This window comes from Choloepus didactylus, chromosome 2 (genome assembly GCF_015220235.1).
Source record: "Choloepus didactylus isolate mChoDid1 chromosome 2, mChoDid1.pri, whole genome shotgun sequence".
NCBI lineage: Eukaryota > Metazoa > Chordata > Mammalia > Pilosa > Megalonychidae > Choloepus > Choloepus didactylus.
Genome location: NC_051308.1, coordinates 52,619,289 through 52,636,181, shown reverse-complemented (window position 1 = coordinate 52,636,181; position 16,893 = coordinate 52,619,289). Strand labels below are relative to the sequence as shown.

General features: G+C 47.9%; 1 protein-coding gene across 1 annotated transcript in view; it reads right to left on the bottom strand.

Annotated features, from left to right (window-relative positions):
- The window catches only part of PLXNA2 (plexin A2), a 211,909-nt gene that overhangs the window by 63,483 nt on the left and 131,533 nt on the right, over nt 1–16,893 (bottom strand). Inside the window, exons 5-8 of the mRNA XM_037824810.1 lie at nt 9,190–9,290; nt 5,818–5,941; nt 3,873–4,026; nt 3,121–3,217 (exon numbers count right to left, since the gene is read on the bottom strand). Coding sequence (XP_037680738.1) covers nt 3,121–3,217; nt 3,873–4,026; nt 5,818–5,941; nt 9,190–9,290 — 476 coding nt within the window. The remainder of the gene's footprint in view (nt 1–3,120; nt 3,218–3,872; nt 4,027–5,817; nt 5,942–9,189; nt 9,291–16,893) is intronic.

Here is a 16,893-nt window from a genome sequence, read left to right as displayed (position 1 = left end):
CCCAGGCAAGGAGTAATATGTGTGCTTTCTTGCAAGGTGTGCACCTCTTTCCTTCCAGTCAAACCATTACAATGGAGACAGGCTGTGCAGGTGGGCTCGGTCCTTCTTGCCAGCTCCCCTAGTCTAACCTTTCACAACTAGACCAATCTGGAAGGGACCGGGGCCAGGTCTGCAATCTGGCGCCACCTGGTGGTGTTTTTATCACATTTGGGCAGATGGAGCCACAGTTCATTGGCTTGGATCCTGGGGTCATTGGCTAAAATGCCATAGTGTATTAACCTCGTGCTGATTATTTTTATCCCCTCCTAGATATGACCAACATTTTTTAGTTTCTGCATGTAGGGCAATGCTATTTCATGTACTCCCAGATCTGACTGGCTCTTGCTAACAAAATATGCTCTAGCAGGTAAATAATGAAAATAGACCAAGGATGAAGAGATCCAAGCTTTCTACAACTAGCTCTTCCACTAATTTGGTGACCCCAGTTGCAGCACTTATCGTCTGTGGGCCTCAGTTTCCCATGTTAAAAGGCAGGGATTGAACATGATTCTGGGGCCTTTATGAACGATAGGAGTAGTCAGGGTAACATAGAAAGTGTTTTGTAATAAAATGGAATCTTGGCTGTTAAGGAGATCTGCTTTTTTTTTCCCTACTAAAACTCACTGCCTGTGACAGCATCTCTGTTGCCATAGCAATGTATCATTGAAAGTGGTGACATCACATTGAATTGCCATAGAGATGAGGATGCTCTCACTAACAATGGATTCCAATGCCACCATGTTGAAGTTAGAGAAGAAGGATGGGTGGTTCTCTCTTCAAAATGCTTGCATTCCCTAACACAGAGTTAGTTGGCGTTGGAACACAGTGCTGAGTGGGCAAATTTTTTTTTTTTTTTAGCTTCAGCCACTCTCGACCTGGCCCTGGTTCCTGCCGAGTCATTTTTACCATTTGTTCTGTTTTGATTTGTCCCATTGGGGCTCAGATGTGTCTCCTTCCTCAATGACTGTAGAGACCCTAAAACTTCAGCAGGTGATGTTCCCACAAACATTGGGGACTGACGGCTTGATATGTTGAGCCCTCTGTCTTGGGGCTGGCCCCTATGAAGCTTGTTGCTGCAAGGAGAGGCTAACCCTGCTTATAATTGTGCTTAAGAGTCTCCCCGAGTACCTCTTTGTTGCTCAGATGTGGCCCTCTCTCTCTAGCTAACCCAACTAATCAGGTGGACTCACTGTCGGCCCCCCCTCCCCCACCATGGGACCTGACTCCCAGGGGTGTAAATCTCCCTGGCAATGCAGGATATGACTCCTGGGGATAAATCTGGACCTGGCATCATGGGATTGAGAACATCTTCTGGACCAAAAGGGGGATGCAAAATGAAATGAAATGGAGCCTCAGTGGCTGATAGATTTCAAATGAAGTCGAGAGGTCACTCTGGTGGACATTCTTGTGCACTATATAGATAGCACTTTTTAGGTTTTAACATATTGGAATAGCTAGAAGTAAAAACCCGAAACTACCAAACTCCAACCCAGTAGCCTTGACTCTATAAGGCTTGATTGTATAACAGTGTAGCTTACAATGGGTTACAGTGTGATTGTGAAAACCCTGTGGATCGCATTCCTTTATCCAGTGTATGGATGGATGAGTAGAAAAATGTGGACAAAACCTAAATGAAAAATAGGGTGGGATGGGGGGGTGTGATCTGGGTTTTTTTTTTTTAATTATTTTTTTATTTTTGTTTTTTATTCTGATTTTTATTCTTTCTGGTGTAAGGAAAATGTTCAAAAATAGACTGGGGTGATGAATGTACAACTATATGATGGTACTATGAACAGTTGATTGTACACCATGGATGATTGTATGGTATGTGCAATTTCTCAATAAAACTGAATTAAAAACAAACAAACAAAAACTCCAACAGAGTCTTCTAATCACGAACAAAAAAACAAGATTAGAGAAGGGAGGCCAGAAGGAAGGGCTTATTTGTTTATTTTAATGGCTAACAATTACTTTAGGGCCTAAAGGCAAAGAGACTGCCTTTGCTCATAGCCTGGGCCTACAGACTTGCTGCCTGGAGTTCTGCCTACTACATCACCCTCAAGTGGTTCCCATTCCAAGCAACAGGAAGGATGGGACCTTAGAATATTCCCAGTTACTGCTCCTTCTGGCATGGAGATGTTACTTGGCATTTCCCCTTGCTGGATGTTTAGGGCCATTGTGCCCATGATCTTCATATGGCCCCATTGTGGAGACCTGTGTTTCCCTCTTTCTAAACCCAATGGTGCCTAAGTTCCCGACTTCTATGGAAGGAGTCTCTGTTTCTCTGCCCAGAAGGATCAGCAGAAACTACACACTGGGTCTCTCCCTCTTCCACTTCTGGCCCTGCTTCTTACTTAAGAAAAGCTCCCAGCTTTCTGCACAGCTCTAAGATCTCACAGCTTGTGGGCACCAGGTGGTAAGCATTCAGCTGTTGGAGATGGCCTGAGCAGTCAGCTGGGCTGAATGCAAGTCCCTCTGGAGGCTGGTGGTTTGGTTTGGCTTCTCCCCGCTTTTTAAGAAATTGAAGGATGGGTTTGGAAACACTGTGGAGCTAAAGCCTCCTCTCCCCCTTTCCAGCCCAGGTCCTTTCACTGCGTGCCTAGTTTCCCCATTGTCTGCTCCTCTGCTGGTGCACATATCTCTGGGTGCCTCTTTGTTCGGTCATGATGACATGTCCAGCAAGACTCCACTCACTATCAACCTTTACCTTCAAAGCTACCAGCAATTGGTCTAAACTGGAGAACTATTCTTATGGTCCCTAGGCCATGACCTTTATTTTTCCTCAAAGCCTCTTTTTACTGCCATGGCTTGAGAGCTGGGGGTAGGGTGTGAGTGTGACTGTGTGTATAAGTGTGGGGGGCAATGAGACGGGATCAGAGGCCATGGAGAGGGAATGCTATTCAGTTCAATCCAATCACATTGATGGAGCACTTACTCTGTTACAAACAATGTGCCAGACCCCCTGGGGAAACTGTCAAATGAATAGGACATGATTCCTATTCTAAAGGGGCTTAGAGCCAAGGGGGAAACCCCACACCCACACCCATACTCAGAGCAAGACTCTTCTTGATATGTGCTTACAGTTGGTGAGCACTGCAGTTGTAGAACTTAAACTCGGTGCTGACAAATATCTTCCCTGTCTCCTTGGATCTCAGCTGCAGCTCTAGCCCAAACCAGTCTGGAAAAGAAAAGGAGGGGTTGACAAATTGGGGGTGCAGTGGGCAGCCTGAGGGCCAATCATTAAACCATTCCAGCGCTCTCTTGGGCCAAGATGCTAGGTTGAATCTGCCAGAATTATCTCTTCTCCCAGGAGACTCCCTTTGGCCCTGCTGATTACCTACCAACCCTTCAGAGCCAGACATGGCCCCCACACCTCGGCCCCCACGCCTCAGCCCCCTTAGGGAACAAATAATGAATTGGATCCCACAGACCTCTTGCCTTGGTCAGGCGTGTTCAATTACTAAAAGACTCTCAGAAATATCGGGCCAGAGCCCCTCAAACTCCCAGTTGTACGGAGAGAACCCACTGAGAACTACTGGCATGCACTCCCATTTCTAGAAGGATAGGAAAGTCTGGCAAGACCCTTTGCATACTTGCAGCCTTAACCCAAATGAAGCAAGGGTTTTCTCCTTTCTGAGTTCTGCTTTGGGGCATGACATGCACTTTCAAGCTCTTACAAACTATATAAGCCCATAATAGTATCTGACATAAGAAGGATCAGTCAGGCAACTTCTGGGCCTGGCATTTGTGACCTCCATCCCCTGTGCCTTTACTCTGGGCCACAACAGTACAGCAGCCCCCAGCGTGTGGCTCTCACAGCAGACACTTCTCACCTTGATCCAGAGGGATGACAGGGACGTCCCTGGGCCCAGGTGAGATACAGATGACCTGGCTCCTGGACACCTGCCCCTCCACCTCCGTCAGGTTCCCAAAGGCACAGGTAACTCCTGCAGACAGACTGGGAGCATCACTCACATCCAGGCTGAGCTGTGGGAGGAGGAAAGAGGGTCAGGGGCAGAAAGAGCCCTAGGGGCTCAGGGGACCTGGGCTCCTGTCCTGGCCCTGCCATGACCCACTGGCTTAGTGATTCCACCCCTCACGCCCCCCAACCTCATCTGTAAAAGAAGGATGTCAGTCTAGGTGGTCTTCCAGCTTTAACATCCACAATGATGGAGGCACAGACAGGTGCCTGCAGAGTGAATGATCTTTTACTATTACCGTTATTGATATTATTACTATTTTAATTTTTTTGCCTCAGCCAGTGTTGGAAAGCCTGACTAAGGGGGAGGGGTAGACTAAAAGGAATGATACAAAAATCCGTCTCAGATTCTGCTCATTTTGACATAACACATGTGAAAATTAGTTGCAAGATGCCACACAAACTTGAAAGCAAGCCATGAGCTGAGTCCTTCACAAATGAGGCCTTAGCACTGGCTTAGGAGAGAATAAGGAGCTCTGATCTGGAGGTTTACCAGGATTCACCAGGATGGTGGAAGAGAGACAGCTCCTCACCCTGGCTAGCATTCAGAGGCTGCTTATCAGGTTGGTAGGTTTACTAGAGTTTCTTCCCCATCTCTTCCCCTTCTGGACTCTCTACTCATTAGCAGCTCTCCAAAGTGGGGCAGTAGGTCCATGAGAAGCTTGGAAGATGAGAGAAAGGAAGGTTAAGTGGACACCAAGGGCCCAGATGATGTCTGCGGTTATCTATGGATTCCAATGACAGCTATTTGCAGCCTTTTCAATTTTGAAGACCCTCCTTTTAATGTTAGAAATATCACAGGCTTTCAGAAGAATCTGTCAACTGAGACACTATCAGTGGGAAGTATTGCTCTGAATTCAGTGCACTTTTCAATGACTTTGTATGTGAATTCAATGTGAATTTGTATAGAATCTAAGTGGTATTTAAAACAATAGATAAGAAATGTGACTGATTCCATCTGGCCATAGGGTGTGCCCATCAGGGTTCATGGTGATAACAACTCTGAGGCCTCCAGGTTGGGAACCACTGATGTAGATTTTCCTTCGTCTTGCTACTGACACCTGGCGATATTTATTTGCAGTGGGTTTCCCAGTTACAGTGGCTATCATGTAGTCTTTCCATATGTTTGCCACTGAATCTCTGCCCCCGGTTTGGGTTTCCATGGGATCAAGAGCCAAAACCTCCTGGTGGGGATGAATGAACCAAAATCCTGGAAGGTTCATTAACTAACATTAGTGAATGTTTATAAAACCTTCAGAATGAAATAAAAGTGTAGGGTTTGAGTAAATGAAATATTTTGGATGGCACCTTGACATGTGGTTAAGGGTTGTTTTTTTGTTTTTTTTTTTTTTCACTTTAAAATGCTCTGTAAAGCACACACTGGCTTTAAATTAAGCCCGAGTCTCTGTTTCTCTCTCTCTCTCACACACACACATACACACATACACAGACAACCTGCAGGTTTCTGTGAGGGGGTGTAGCAAGTGGAAGATTGCAAATACAGCATGTACCAAAGAATGTGTCATTTGGTATTGGATTGGGTTACTTTGTAGATGTTTGTTACTAAATGCAAAATCTAGATTTACAAAACAGATCAATTGGTGATGAATCTGCAGGGAGTTCAGAATGACTATGCCCTTTACAATAGGAGTTACTATAGGTTTTCTATAAAGGTAAAGTTTCCTTGGTGCATTTAAAATATGATCCATTTACAGATCTCCATGCAAGTGTTAAAGGAACACACCCACACACGTGTGCTCTGAACAACCCACCGCCGCCCTCCTTGCTTAGTCACTCACCAGCTGGCTGTGCTCAGATACGGAGATGCTGCTGGGATGCACCGTGAGGCTCATGCACTGGCTGATACTGGCAGCAAATCGATTGGGCTCCCGGGCCCGCTGACACTTGTCCCTGCGGGAACACCTGCCACAAACACAGATTCACAAGAGGTCAGGCCTCTGAGACCCATCTGTTTGGCTCCATTGCTCCTTGGAGGTAATGTACGAAGAGTTTGCTGTCCTGAGGCTGGGAACTTGTCCTCTCATAACTTTCACAGTGTCCCAGAGGGCTTTAGCATCTCCCAGGTGATCAATCCCTCTTGCAGCTAAGGACAGTCTAAGAGGAACTGGGCTTACTCCCAACACCAGAGATGCAGTTTACACACAGAGAATAACCACTGCCTGAGCACTGTGTGGGATGCTCAGAGTGAGTGAGGGAAGTTTGGGGAACCTGAGAGGTAGCCTAGCAAGGGAGCCTAAGCATATGAACTTTGGAGCCCAGTGGCCTGGGTTCTAACCCAAGATCTATTACCTGCTAGTCGTGTCCCCTTGGGCAAGTCTTAATCTCCCTGTGCCTCAGTTTCCTCAATTGAAAATGAGCATGATGCTGATAATACCCTACCCCACAGAGTTGGTGTAATGATAAATGAGTTGGTGCTTAGAAAATGACCTGGCACTTAGTAGTTGCTTTATTAATGTTAGCCTGTATGATCGACATCATCATTGTATGATTAATATTATTTCCCTCGGAAGGATTTAATAAACAGGAGAGGATCTTTGCTGCATGGGACAGTGTGCACATGATCTTGTGGCTGGATTAATGGCTTTTTGAAGGCAGGGGCCATGTTTTATTCATTGAGATATTCTACCTGTCACATGGTATATTTAAAATAAATGTTTGTGGTGTGAAATAATGCCTGACAACAGAAAGACAGAAAGGAGTCGTGGTCAGGGCTGTCTCCGTCAGAAAACTGTATGGCCGTTTCTCCAGACATCTTCATCTCTGGCTCTGGGCTCCTTTGCCCATCTTGGCAGGTGAAGGTGGGGCCTCCCATTTGCAGGAGCTCCTGCTTGCTGCTGGCGATGGCATGGAGCTTGCTCCAAGGCCAGAGCTTCTCTAAACCAAACAGCCTGGAGCCAGCAGGACACTGGGAGATTCTACCCTCAAGCAGTGGTTCCCACCCCGACTCCCCCAAGCCCCTCCCTCTCTTCCTTTCCAGGCACATAATGGATCTAAATATGAATGCTGTCAAAGAAAAGAATTATTGAGGTTTAAGTGAATCCTTAAGATAGCTCTAAAGTGAGCTCTTGACTGGAGCCTTTATCTCATTGACTCACTGAAATGGCTCTTTTTTATCATACTATTTATGGCAACAGCCCTAACAGAGATAAATAGCCTCGGAGACAATAACACACTTGCCAGAGCAAGGCATACAGAAGGGACAGGACAATTTCAGATCCCCCTGGACCCAGAGGCTCTTTAAGCGATCTCCCTCAGCCCTCTGCCTGTGGACCTGGGAGCTGGAGTTGAGCCCATCTCCTCAGTCCCCCGTTACCCAGGCAGGTTGGTGGAGCCAGGTGGGAGGGCGTCGCAGGAGAATCACAAGAAGAGGGCAAACCTCTGGGACTCAGTAGGAAAAATCTTGTTGCCCCTGTGCTCTTGCAGGCAGACTAGCGGGGAGGAAAGGTGTGTCCTAGTGGGTAGGGAGGACTCTCTGACAATAGGTAGGCAGTTCGGAGGGCAGCGGGAATCTGAGACTGTCTCGCGTGACTCCATCATTTTAGCAACCACGGCAGACCTAGACCAGAAGGATGATGGGTGGCCTGGGGCAGCTGGGAGACTTGGGCACTCTTGATAGTTGTCTAGGTGCTAGTACAAGTTGGGGAAGGCAGATGTCCTTGCTGTTGAATAAGTGAGAATCCCAAATCTCTAATTTTGGTGTGTTCTACATGTGAGAAAGCCAGAGATACTGAAGCTGGGAGGGCAGCGTGAGGGAGAATTAGGGAGTGGGTGGTATAGCTGGACTTGACTGCTGCAGAATGAGTGTGCAGGGACCCCAGGCCACTATGCATGTAGCTGGGGCAACTGGGGGGGGGTCGTCTTTGGAGGAAGCAATCTCCTTGGGAGAGCCTGCCGGCCATTAGGTCAACTTCACAGAAGGAAACCCAAATTTACCATCTTTGCTATTTCTGGGGTGCAATGTGGGTAGTATCAGCATCTTTACTACTTGTCTGGCCTAAATGGAGACTCACAGTCCAGGGTTTGGTGAGATCATTTTTGCAGAACTTTTTGAGGAGTCCCTTACCTCCAAATCCCAGCAGGAAACCCACTATCTGTGGGCTCAAATCCAGTCCGGATTTTGCATCTGTGAGGCGCCTGTCTCTCTCCCTCCCTCCATAGCCCTCCAAACACCTGCTGCAGAGGCTGGAAGCCAAGAGCTATTGTGTGGGATCCTGAACTCCGGCCCTCTGCCTCCGCCTCCACCCCAAACCCAGCACATTTCATGGAGATGCTTTGCTGGCTGGCACTGAGCCATGGAGTTTCCAACTCCATTGGGGAACAGAATTCCTAGCCAGCTCCCGCCTTTCGGGTTTTCACCCTTTTCCCTACCTCTGGGGCTCTTCAAATTAGGAAGTTTATGTGTGATTTTTGCATTTCTATTGAGCTGGTATTCAATGGCAGGCAATGTAACTGAATAGGGGCGTGAGGCCAGTTGGAGCGAGATGCAGACTCCTTGAAACCATGAAATAATGAGGCCAGAAGGGTCCTCCCGAGGGTACAGAATCCACAGTGATTATTTGGATTTGCGTAACCTTTTCGGGACTTCCTTATTTCCAAAGCATTTATTATTTCATTTAACGCTCACAATTCACCTGTCAGGTAGGTGTTATCCCTATTTTGCAATGGAGAAACAGAGGTCCAGAGTTGTCAGTGGACTTCTGGATCCAAGGTCACACAGCAGCTAACTGGATACAAACTTCCCAAATCTAGGGCACTTCTGCTGGCACAGTCTTGGCAGGGGACACCTATTTCAGGCTAGACTGAGGAAGTTCTTGGGAAACCTAAAGATTCCACAGTTTCCCGTGTGAATTCTTCCAACAACACTACTCTTCCGTATTCTGAGACAAGGATAAAACAGAGAAGCTGGGAAAGTGGAATCTGGAAGTAAAATCAAAAAGAGAGGGGCAAAGGCTCTGCACCTGGAGAGCAGGCCCACCATGTCCTCTTTCCCTTTTCCTGCTCTCGATAATACAACTACTGTTAGAATTACTGCTCAGAAGTGGAAGATGCCTCTTTCCCTGCAAACTGCTGTCACATTTCTCATCAACATTCCCAGTAAAGAAGCTGGTCTTCTGCAGTCTGGGTCCTTTTTCAGAAATTCCCAAACTTACATGTTGTGCAGGGTGCACCAGCCACAGTGAGGGTCCCCCGAGCTCAGGCACTCCCCACAAGTTGTGTACTGCTCGCATGACTCCACAGGGACCCTGGTGACCTGGCAGAGAGAGGAGAGAGAGTTTGGTGTGATCAGGTTGTGAGAGCTCACGGACGTGTGTTCAGGCTCACTCATTTGCACTGTCACCTCCCCGAAAGGGGAGGCACTGAGAAGTAAATCAGTAGCCTCAATGTTGTCATCTATTTGCTAAGCAGAAGGCAGGTATGGTTAAGCAGATGTGTTGCTGAGGTGGCATGCCCAAGGCTTCTTGCCTTTGCCAGGGTAGACGCAGATCCTCCAATCTGTTTCTGCCTGCCTCTAAAGTCCTCCCTAGAGCTGGGCACACCAGGGACAAGTGCTGAAAATGGTTAACTCTGTTGAAAGGCTATTGAGTGGCACAAACTCATCTCTGAAGAGCTTTCAGCTGGGCTTGGGCTGAGACATCCTGCCTGCAGAGAAAACATTTAAAAAGGGAGAGGAGAAACTTTCCCCATCAAATAATATTCATATTATGGCACAGTCTCTTTATAGCCAACCAAATATACCACCTGGATCCAATTATCCCATTCTCTGATGCCTGCTTTCAGTTTCTCTAGCAAATCTCCCATCCTTTGAGAAGTCTGGCTAAATGGGAACATCCACAGAGACAAGTTGCCTGTATGATTCTGTCTTGGTGGAGGAATGTGAGAATTTGCAGATCAAGACCCTGCTCCCCAGAGAGTGCAGCCACTGAAAACTTCTCCTTACTTCCTGGTGGGGCTCTGCAGAGATGTGAGCTGGGCTTGTTTGTACATTACTCACCCCGGTCTGCCCAGCATGTGTGACAATAAAAGTCAGGCAAGGGGGTCAAGGACTGGAGTCTTCAACTTGCTAAGTCCAAGGTATCTGTCACTGGCTAGGGCAGGAGACTGCTGGGCTGCAAAATCATTTGCTCGGCTGGGAATGCATTCTTATTTGTTGGGGCATAGAGGTCTCCCACCTACTGGGTGCGTGAGCTCAAGTGCGACTGTCACCAGTGGTCTGACAGCACGGCATCCTGCCTGTGGCAGGGGGACAAAGGCTATGATGGAGATGCCCTTCACAGCATCCTCCTGAGAGACTCAGGATGGTGCCTAACACTGCTCATTCAGCAGATGTTTACCAGATGCCAACGAGGTGGAGGCACTGGTGCTATGCAAGAGAGAAACAATGGCAAATAGGACACAGGCCCTGCCCTAGCAGAGCACACAGTCCAGTGGGAGTTGGTGATTACAAACTGACCATTGATCCACAGCATGCCGAGTGTTTACTGCATGGGACTGGTGTGAGCCTTGGGGGCCTTGGGAGCCTAGAGGAGGGGCGTCCCACACAACCTGTAGGGAGAAAGGAGCTAAGGGAGTGAGGATAAGCCCTGAAGGTAGGAGTAGGCCAATATAGAGCTGTGATGAGCCTTCCAAGAGGGGGGATTATCGCGAGCAAAGGCAACCATGGGCAAATTCAGTATAACTCGAGTGGAGCATGTACACTGGGTGGGGATAGGGCTAAAGATGAGGCTGGTGGGATGTAAGCAGGGGCCAGATCATGAAAGGTCTCGTGCTCCAGCCCAAGGAGTGTGCCTTTTTTCTGTTGGGTTACCCTCCTGATTCTTACCACATCATAACACTTATCATTCCATATTACAAGGATTTTCTTTAAGTGAGTGACATGATCAGTTTTAAACATCCCTAACTTTCCTTTGATAACAAAAAATACGAAATGCAGAAAGGATATATGAAAACCTTGCAATTTGGTTTAAAAAAAAATGATACTTTAAATGTATGTTGGGGGATAACTGGTTTGAAATGGCTTATGTGGAATGACCTGAGGGTTTGCGTTGACTCTAAGTCTAATATGACCTGATAGGGTGATGAAATAGCTAAAGGGGCTCATTTGATCATGGGTTACTTGGACACATAGCATCAGGATGGAGAGAAGCCACTCTACCCTGGGAGATTTGAGTCAGGTCTCTGCTCTAAGAGGGGAGTTGCTCACCCAGAGATCTTTTCCAGAAGGGTAACCAGAATGGGAAGGGACCCAGATGCCCATCTGTGGTACAGCCAACAGACGTGCGATGTTTATTTAGCCCAAAGAAGAGGAGTCTTGGGGTAGCTGCAGAGGCTGTTTTCTAGTGTTTGAAGGGCAGCAGTGTGACTCCAATAGGACTTACGGGTGAAAAGTTTTAGGAAAGCCCAATAAAAGGAAGTCAGGGTTGCCAATAACACAACAGATCCCACTTCACGAAGGAACTGCTGTCAGTGGGATGCTTAAGTAGAGACAACGTGACAGTGGGCGGGGAGGTACTGGAAGGGATTTCTGCCCTCAGAGGCAGGCTGTGTTGTCCCTTCCAATTCCAACATCCTAGGATTCTATTTCCCACGGTTTACCCAACTCTTCCTTGAGACTGTTTATGATTTTGTCCTGTATAACCTGTACAGTTAAAAGATAACATCCAGTCATTGCCTCCGCCAACTGATTTCCCATTGCTTTGAAGTGCAACCTTTGGTACCTGACTCGATGCCTGCGATCCCCACCAGAAGCACCTCTCGGACAGGTGCCTGCCAGAGGACTCTTCTAGGGTGTCTCTCCTGGATGTGGCAACCCTCAGCCCCTCAGCATAGCTGTGACCCTGGTCGCCTTGTCTGCATCCGCCAGCCCCCATCCCACCCGCCCTCCGAGGCCTGAGAGCGGTAGTCCAGGGCCCGGCCTCCCTTTCTTGGGTTTCGGGCTCCTTGTGAGTGATGTCTGCATCTGGCTGGAAATTAAAACAACTGTCTGCATTGCATTCGGCCCGTCTGTCAAAACACAGCCCGGCTCTCAGCAGCTGGGAAAGGGGGCCCTGAATGGGAGCAGTGTCTCCAGCAACAAAGCCCACTTTCACGCCAAGTGCCACGGAGATAGTGAGAACCCTGTTCTTCTCCAAACATGAAACCAATAGCACAACTATTTTTCCTGTTTCCTGGGCCCTCCTGGTGGGATTTTTTTTTTTTCAATACCCTGAGTTGAAGAGCAAAGTGAAACAGGAGACTTACAAAGGGGGAGAAGGCTTTATAAAATTGAATTCTTCTCTCCCCATAGCCACACACAAACCAGAGGAAAGAAATGTCACTGTGATTGGGAGAAGACCCTCCAATGTTACCATGGGCCTTCTCTCTTTCATATATTCATGTGTTTCTATATTCATTCATCAAACAGTGTTCATTGACCATGTCTTACATTCAGGCCAGTTACAAGCCAGTGCCAGGTACTTCGAGGGAATAAAAAAACAATGGAAGCATTAAAACACGGCCAATCACCTTCAAGTTGCAAACAGACTAGCAGTAAAAACAAACAAAAAAAGTGATATTTGTTCTAAGGTAAGTACGGGAAGAGGGCTGAGGGAATTCAGAGCAAAGAGAAAATACTTCTACATCTGTCCAACCTGACAGTGCCCTGTGTGGCTACTGGGCACTTAAAATGTGACTAGTCCTGATTCAGATGTGCTGTAGGTGTACAATACAGGCTGAATTTTCAAAACTTATGAAGAATGTAAAACATCACATTAATAATATTTTTATGTTGAATGTGTTGAAAAGAAAAACAACTTGCCTATACTGGTTTAAATAAAATCTATTATTAAATTGAATCTCACCTATTTGTTTTTACTTTTTAAAATGTGGCTGCTAGAAAATTAAAAATTGCACACGTAGCTTGCATTTGCAGCTCACGTTATGTTTCTGTTGGACGGCACTGCTCTGGAGGGAGAGCCCAAGAAGGCTGCGTGAGAGGTATAGTATTGCGCCTAGGCCTTGAAGGATCAAAAATATTTATACAGATGAAGAGGGGATCAAAAAGCCTTCCAGGTAGAAAGAATCACATAAGCAAATGCAGGGAAGCAGAGCTTCTTCAGAAAACTTTGAGGGAAGACAGGGGCACAGTGGGCTCACGCCTGCAAAGGGCAGCTTTGGGTCAACTTGGGAAAACCTGTGAAGACCACAGGGCTGGGATACAGGAAGTCTCTGGGCTCACTCACTCTTTGGCCAAGAGAATTCCCCACATAGAGGTGGCCCTGCGGCTACCAATGGTTTTCAGTGTGTGGTCCTCAAACAAGCAATATTGGCATCACCTGTGAGTGTGTGAGAAGTGAAAATCCCTAGCCTGAGGCACTAAATAAACTCTGGGGATGGGGTTCAGGAAATTGGGTTTTAACAAGCTCTTCAGGAGATTTTTATGCATGCCAACCTTTGAGAACCACCAATATAGATTATCTCAGCTCCTCTGGGGGATGTTTTTAAATGTCAGGCCCTAGGGCCAAGGAGAAACACAATAGAACTCTGCCTTGGGGCTATGGAAGGAATTGACTGATTGGGGTGTGGTGGGGTGGGATGGGGTGGGCGACAGAGACACAAATACTTTGGGGAATACTTTATGCCTAGGGAGAAATTGGTTTTAATAATCCTGAGTCTTCAGAGTTCTTAAAGGTCCAAGTTCAAATCTCCCAAGTTAGGGGGTCATTTGACTCTGCACCCCCAGGGGACAGTCGGGCACTTGGTCTAGCAACTGCTGAGGTGGAGTGAGGTGCAGTGGGGGTGGGATTTATCTCCGAAAGCTCAGGACCGAAAGGGAGCTTTCTCTGGAAGGTGTCCACAGCTTCGGAAGGCTCATTGTCAGGGCTGACTCAGAGTTTAATGGGACGCTCCGGCTCGCTTTAATTGGTGTTGTTCATCATTTTAATTACATCTGAGGTTTCCCCCACCCCCTCCAGCCTGAGCGCTGGGGCATGAGGGTGGCAGGATTGGCAACCCAGTGTGGCAATGAGCTCTGGACAATACCAGGCCACCCTGCTCTTGTCCCCGCCACCGCCTTCTCACCAGGATGGTGGAGCTGCCTCGCACTAGCTTCCACCCTCATGCTCTGCATTCTTTTCTGCTTGATCGTATGTCTCATAATTACGCCTCTAATGAATATAACTGTCCTATTAAGTCATTTACTTAAGATATACTCTTAATTAAAGGTGACTCATACTGAGTTCTTGGCTCCTATGGCCCCAGGGCCCCGTGTCCCTGGTGCCTTCCGTGGCCTGATTCAACAGGGGAGATTTATGTGGGAAGGGCTCAGCAGGACTGTGCAGGGGAGGGGGTATTTTTGTTTTGTTTTTCCCTGCCACTCTCTCATTTCAGCACACTGGGTAGCCCACAGGGTGTGAGGTCCAGCACAGCCAGGGACATTATCAGAGTATCATTAGCTGCAGTGATAGATTACTGAGGGAGGCTGCTGGAACTGGTTGCATTCCTGAAGATCTTGAAGAACAGCACAGACCTCTAGGATCTGGGTCACCTAGGGTGGAGCCAGGAAGTCCTCTGGGATCCTGGGAGTTGCTGTCATCCTGGACAGAGGCCCTGGGCAGTCACTTTCATTAGGTGCAAACAAGTCACTTTTCAGGTAGAAGAGCTGCCCAGTGGTAGAAGCCGGAACCAGAGCCCTTTGCTGAGTGAGCTGGGGAGCAGAAAATCAATACTTTCCCCCTCCACCAGCCTGTGCGGACACCTGGAAGGAGCTCATGGTTCTGAGAACCTGGAATTTTCTACCAGAGAAATGCTGGAGTTGAAAGAAAAACACATAGGGTTCCCACAAGGAATGGCGCCTGAGTCCATTCAGTCCTTACCTGTTTATTGAACACTTGTGATATGCTGAGACTTCTGTTAGGCCTTCAGGCTACATTCTCTGCCCTCCTGGCCCATGGTGTGAAGACATAACCAAGGAAACATTTAATCTCAGTAAGCCACAACAGAGGAATAATTGTGGCTCAGAGGACAGAAAGGATGCTCAGCCCAAGGGGCTCTGGCAGGGCACTCAGTGTTCAAGAGGCCCGCAGGACTCCTTTGCAACCACGTAAGAAAGAGACATGCAGAGAGGGAAGGAATCAGGGAAAGCTGTTCCCCAGGCTGGTGGGGCCCCTTGGAGACTGAGCATTTAATCCCTTGCTTCCCTGGCATCTGCTCTCCCCTGCCAGAGGGTACACCTGTCCCCAAACATGTCCCCACACATGTCCCCTGCCTCCTGACACAGGAAAGAAACAGAGGCCTTCCCAGTGGCCGGGAGTCAGGTGGCGGGGGCAGGAGGTGACACAGACAGCTGGCTGGAGCATGCAGTTGGTCTGATCAACAGGCTCCTGCTCCCCAGGGCCCAGGGCAAAGCACATGACAGCTGAAGTGTAACTGGCTCCCTGGGCCCCTCCTGTTCTCCAAACTTTTTTGGGCAGCCCCTCTCTACCAGCCCCCTGCAGCCCCTTCAACTTTGTAGGGTCTTCCTACATTCTCCTCTTTCCCAAAATCCAAACTTGTTTTCAAGAAAAGACCTGACACCCATTCACATGAACAGCTGAGGGCAGATGGAAGGGAAACCTGCAGCCGGGCTCATGTGTGCACGGAGAGAAACAGTGAAAGCACCACAAAACCAGGAAAGGGTTTTAGCATTTTCAAAGTGCTTTCACCACATGAAGAGGGGATAGGTACTGTCATGCATTATGATTTCTGTGTGATCTATGAGGAAACAGGTCCCCAAAGGGCTGGCTTTGGGAAAGACCATATGGGATCCTGTTGAGGGGTGGGTAAGAAAGAGGTGTCTTAGAAGTCAGTTCCTGGAAAAAGAGGCTGCGTCCTGATCCGAGACAAAATCCCAGCAGGGCTAGGCTGCTTGAAGCTACCTGAGGCAAATGAGGCTTCTGCTTCCCTGTAGACCTCGGCTCTTTAGCTTAGTGCCTTGCTGGTACTTGTTAGCTGTTGACTCATGCAATGGATGGATGGGTAGAGTTTCTCTTCTTCACAGGCTTGCCCCAAATCTTGTCAGCCTTGTGGTGAATAGGTGCAGCCAGAATTAAGAGATGCAGGGATATTTGGCCTGTAAGCCTAGGGCTCAATCCTTTCCCTTATACCTGGTTGCAGATGGTGGCCAAGGTCACAATTGACTTAACAGGGAGAGGAAAGTGGGCAGATGACTGGGAAGACCTACCCTAACCCCCAGACCTGGTCTGATTGCTTTCAGACATGGAAGCCAAAGTGGGCCCTCGGTTCAAGTGCCAGGCTCCTCTCAGATCCTGACATGCCTTCTGCTACATTTTCTTTGGTTCAGCAAGTCTACATGGAAAAATGTCCAGGTTCTCTCTTCTGTCTTTTCAAGGGAAAGATCTGCTGGATGCCTGAAGTAGCACTTTGACCTAACTCACCCCTGCTGGATGTGGAGGCAAGGATGAGATCCTGACTCCTCTTTGGCTCTGCTCCCCAGGGATCTGGGGGGATGTGATGGGGACTGAGGACTCCTTGCTGATGACTGGGAAGCCCCTGGTGACAACACCTTGCTCCAAGCTGGATAGTTGGCTGAGCTTATAGAATGAAATGAAGCAGCAGAGACAATAATAATAGCTGCCATTTATCCAGCACCTACTATATGTGAGGTACTTCATATATATTATCTCATTTAATCCTCACACCAACTTTGCAGGGGAGATATTATCAGCTTCTCTTTATATATTAGAAAACTAAATCTCAGGTTAAATACCCCACCCTAGGTCACATGCCTATGGTAGAAACAGAATTCAAATCCAGGTCTTTCCGACTCCCACACTGAGGCAGCTGGGTTGAGACAGAGGCAAGGAGTGAAGAGAGAAGGC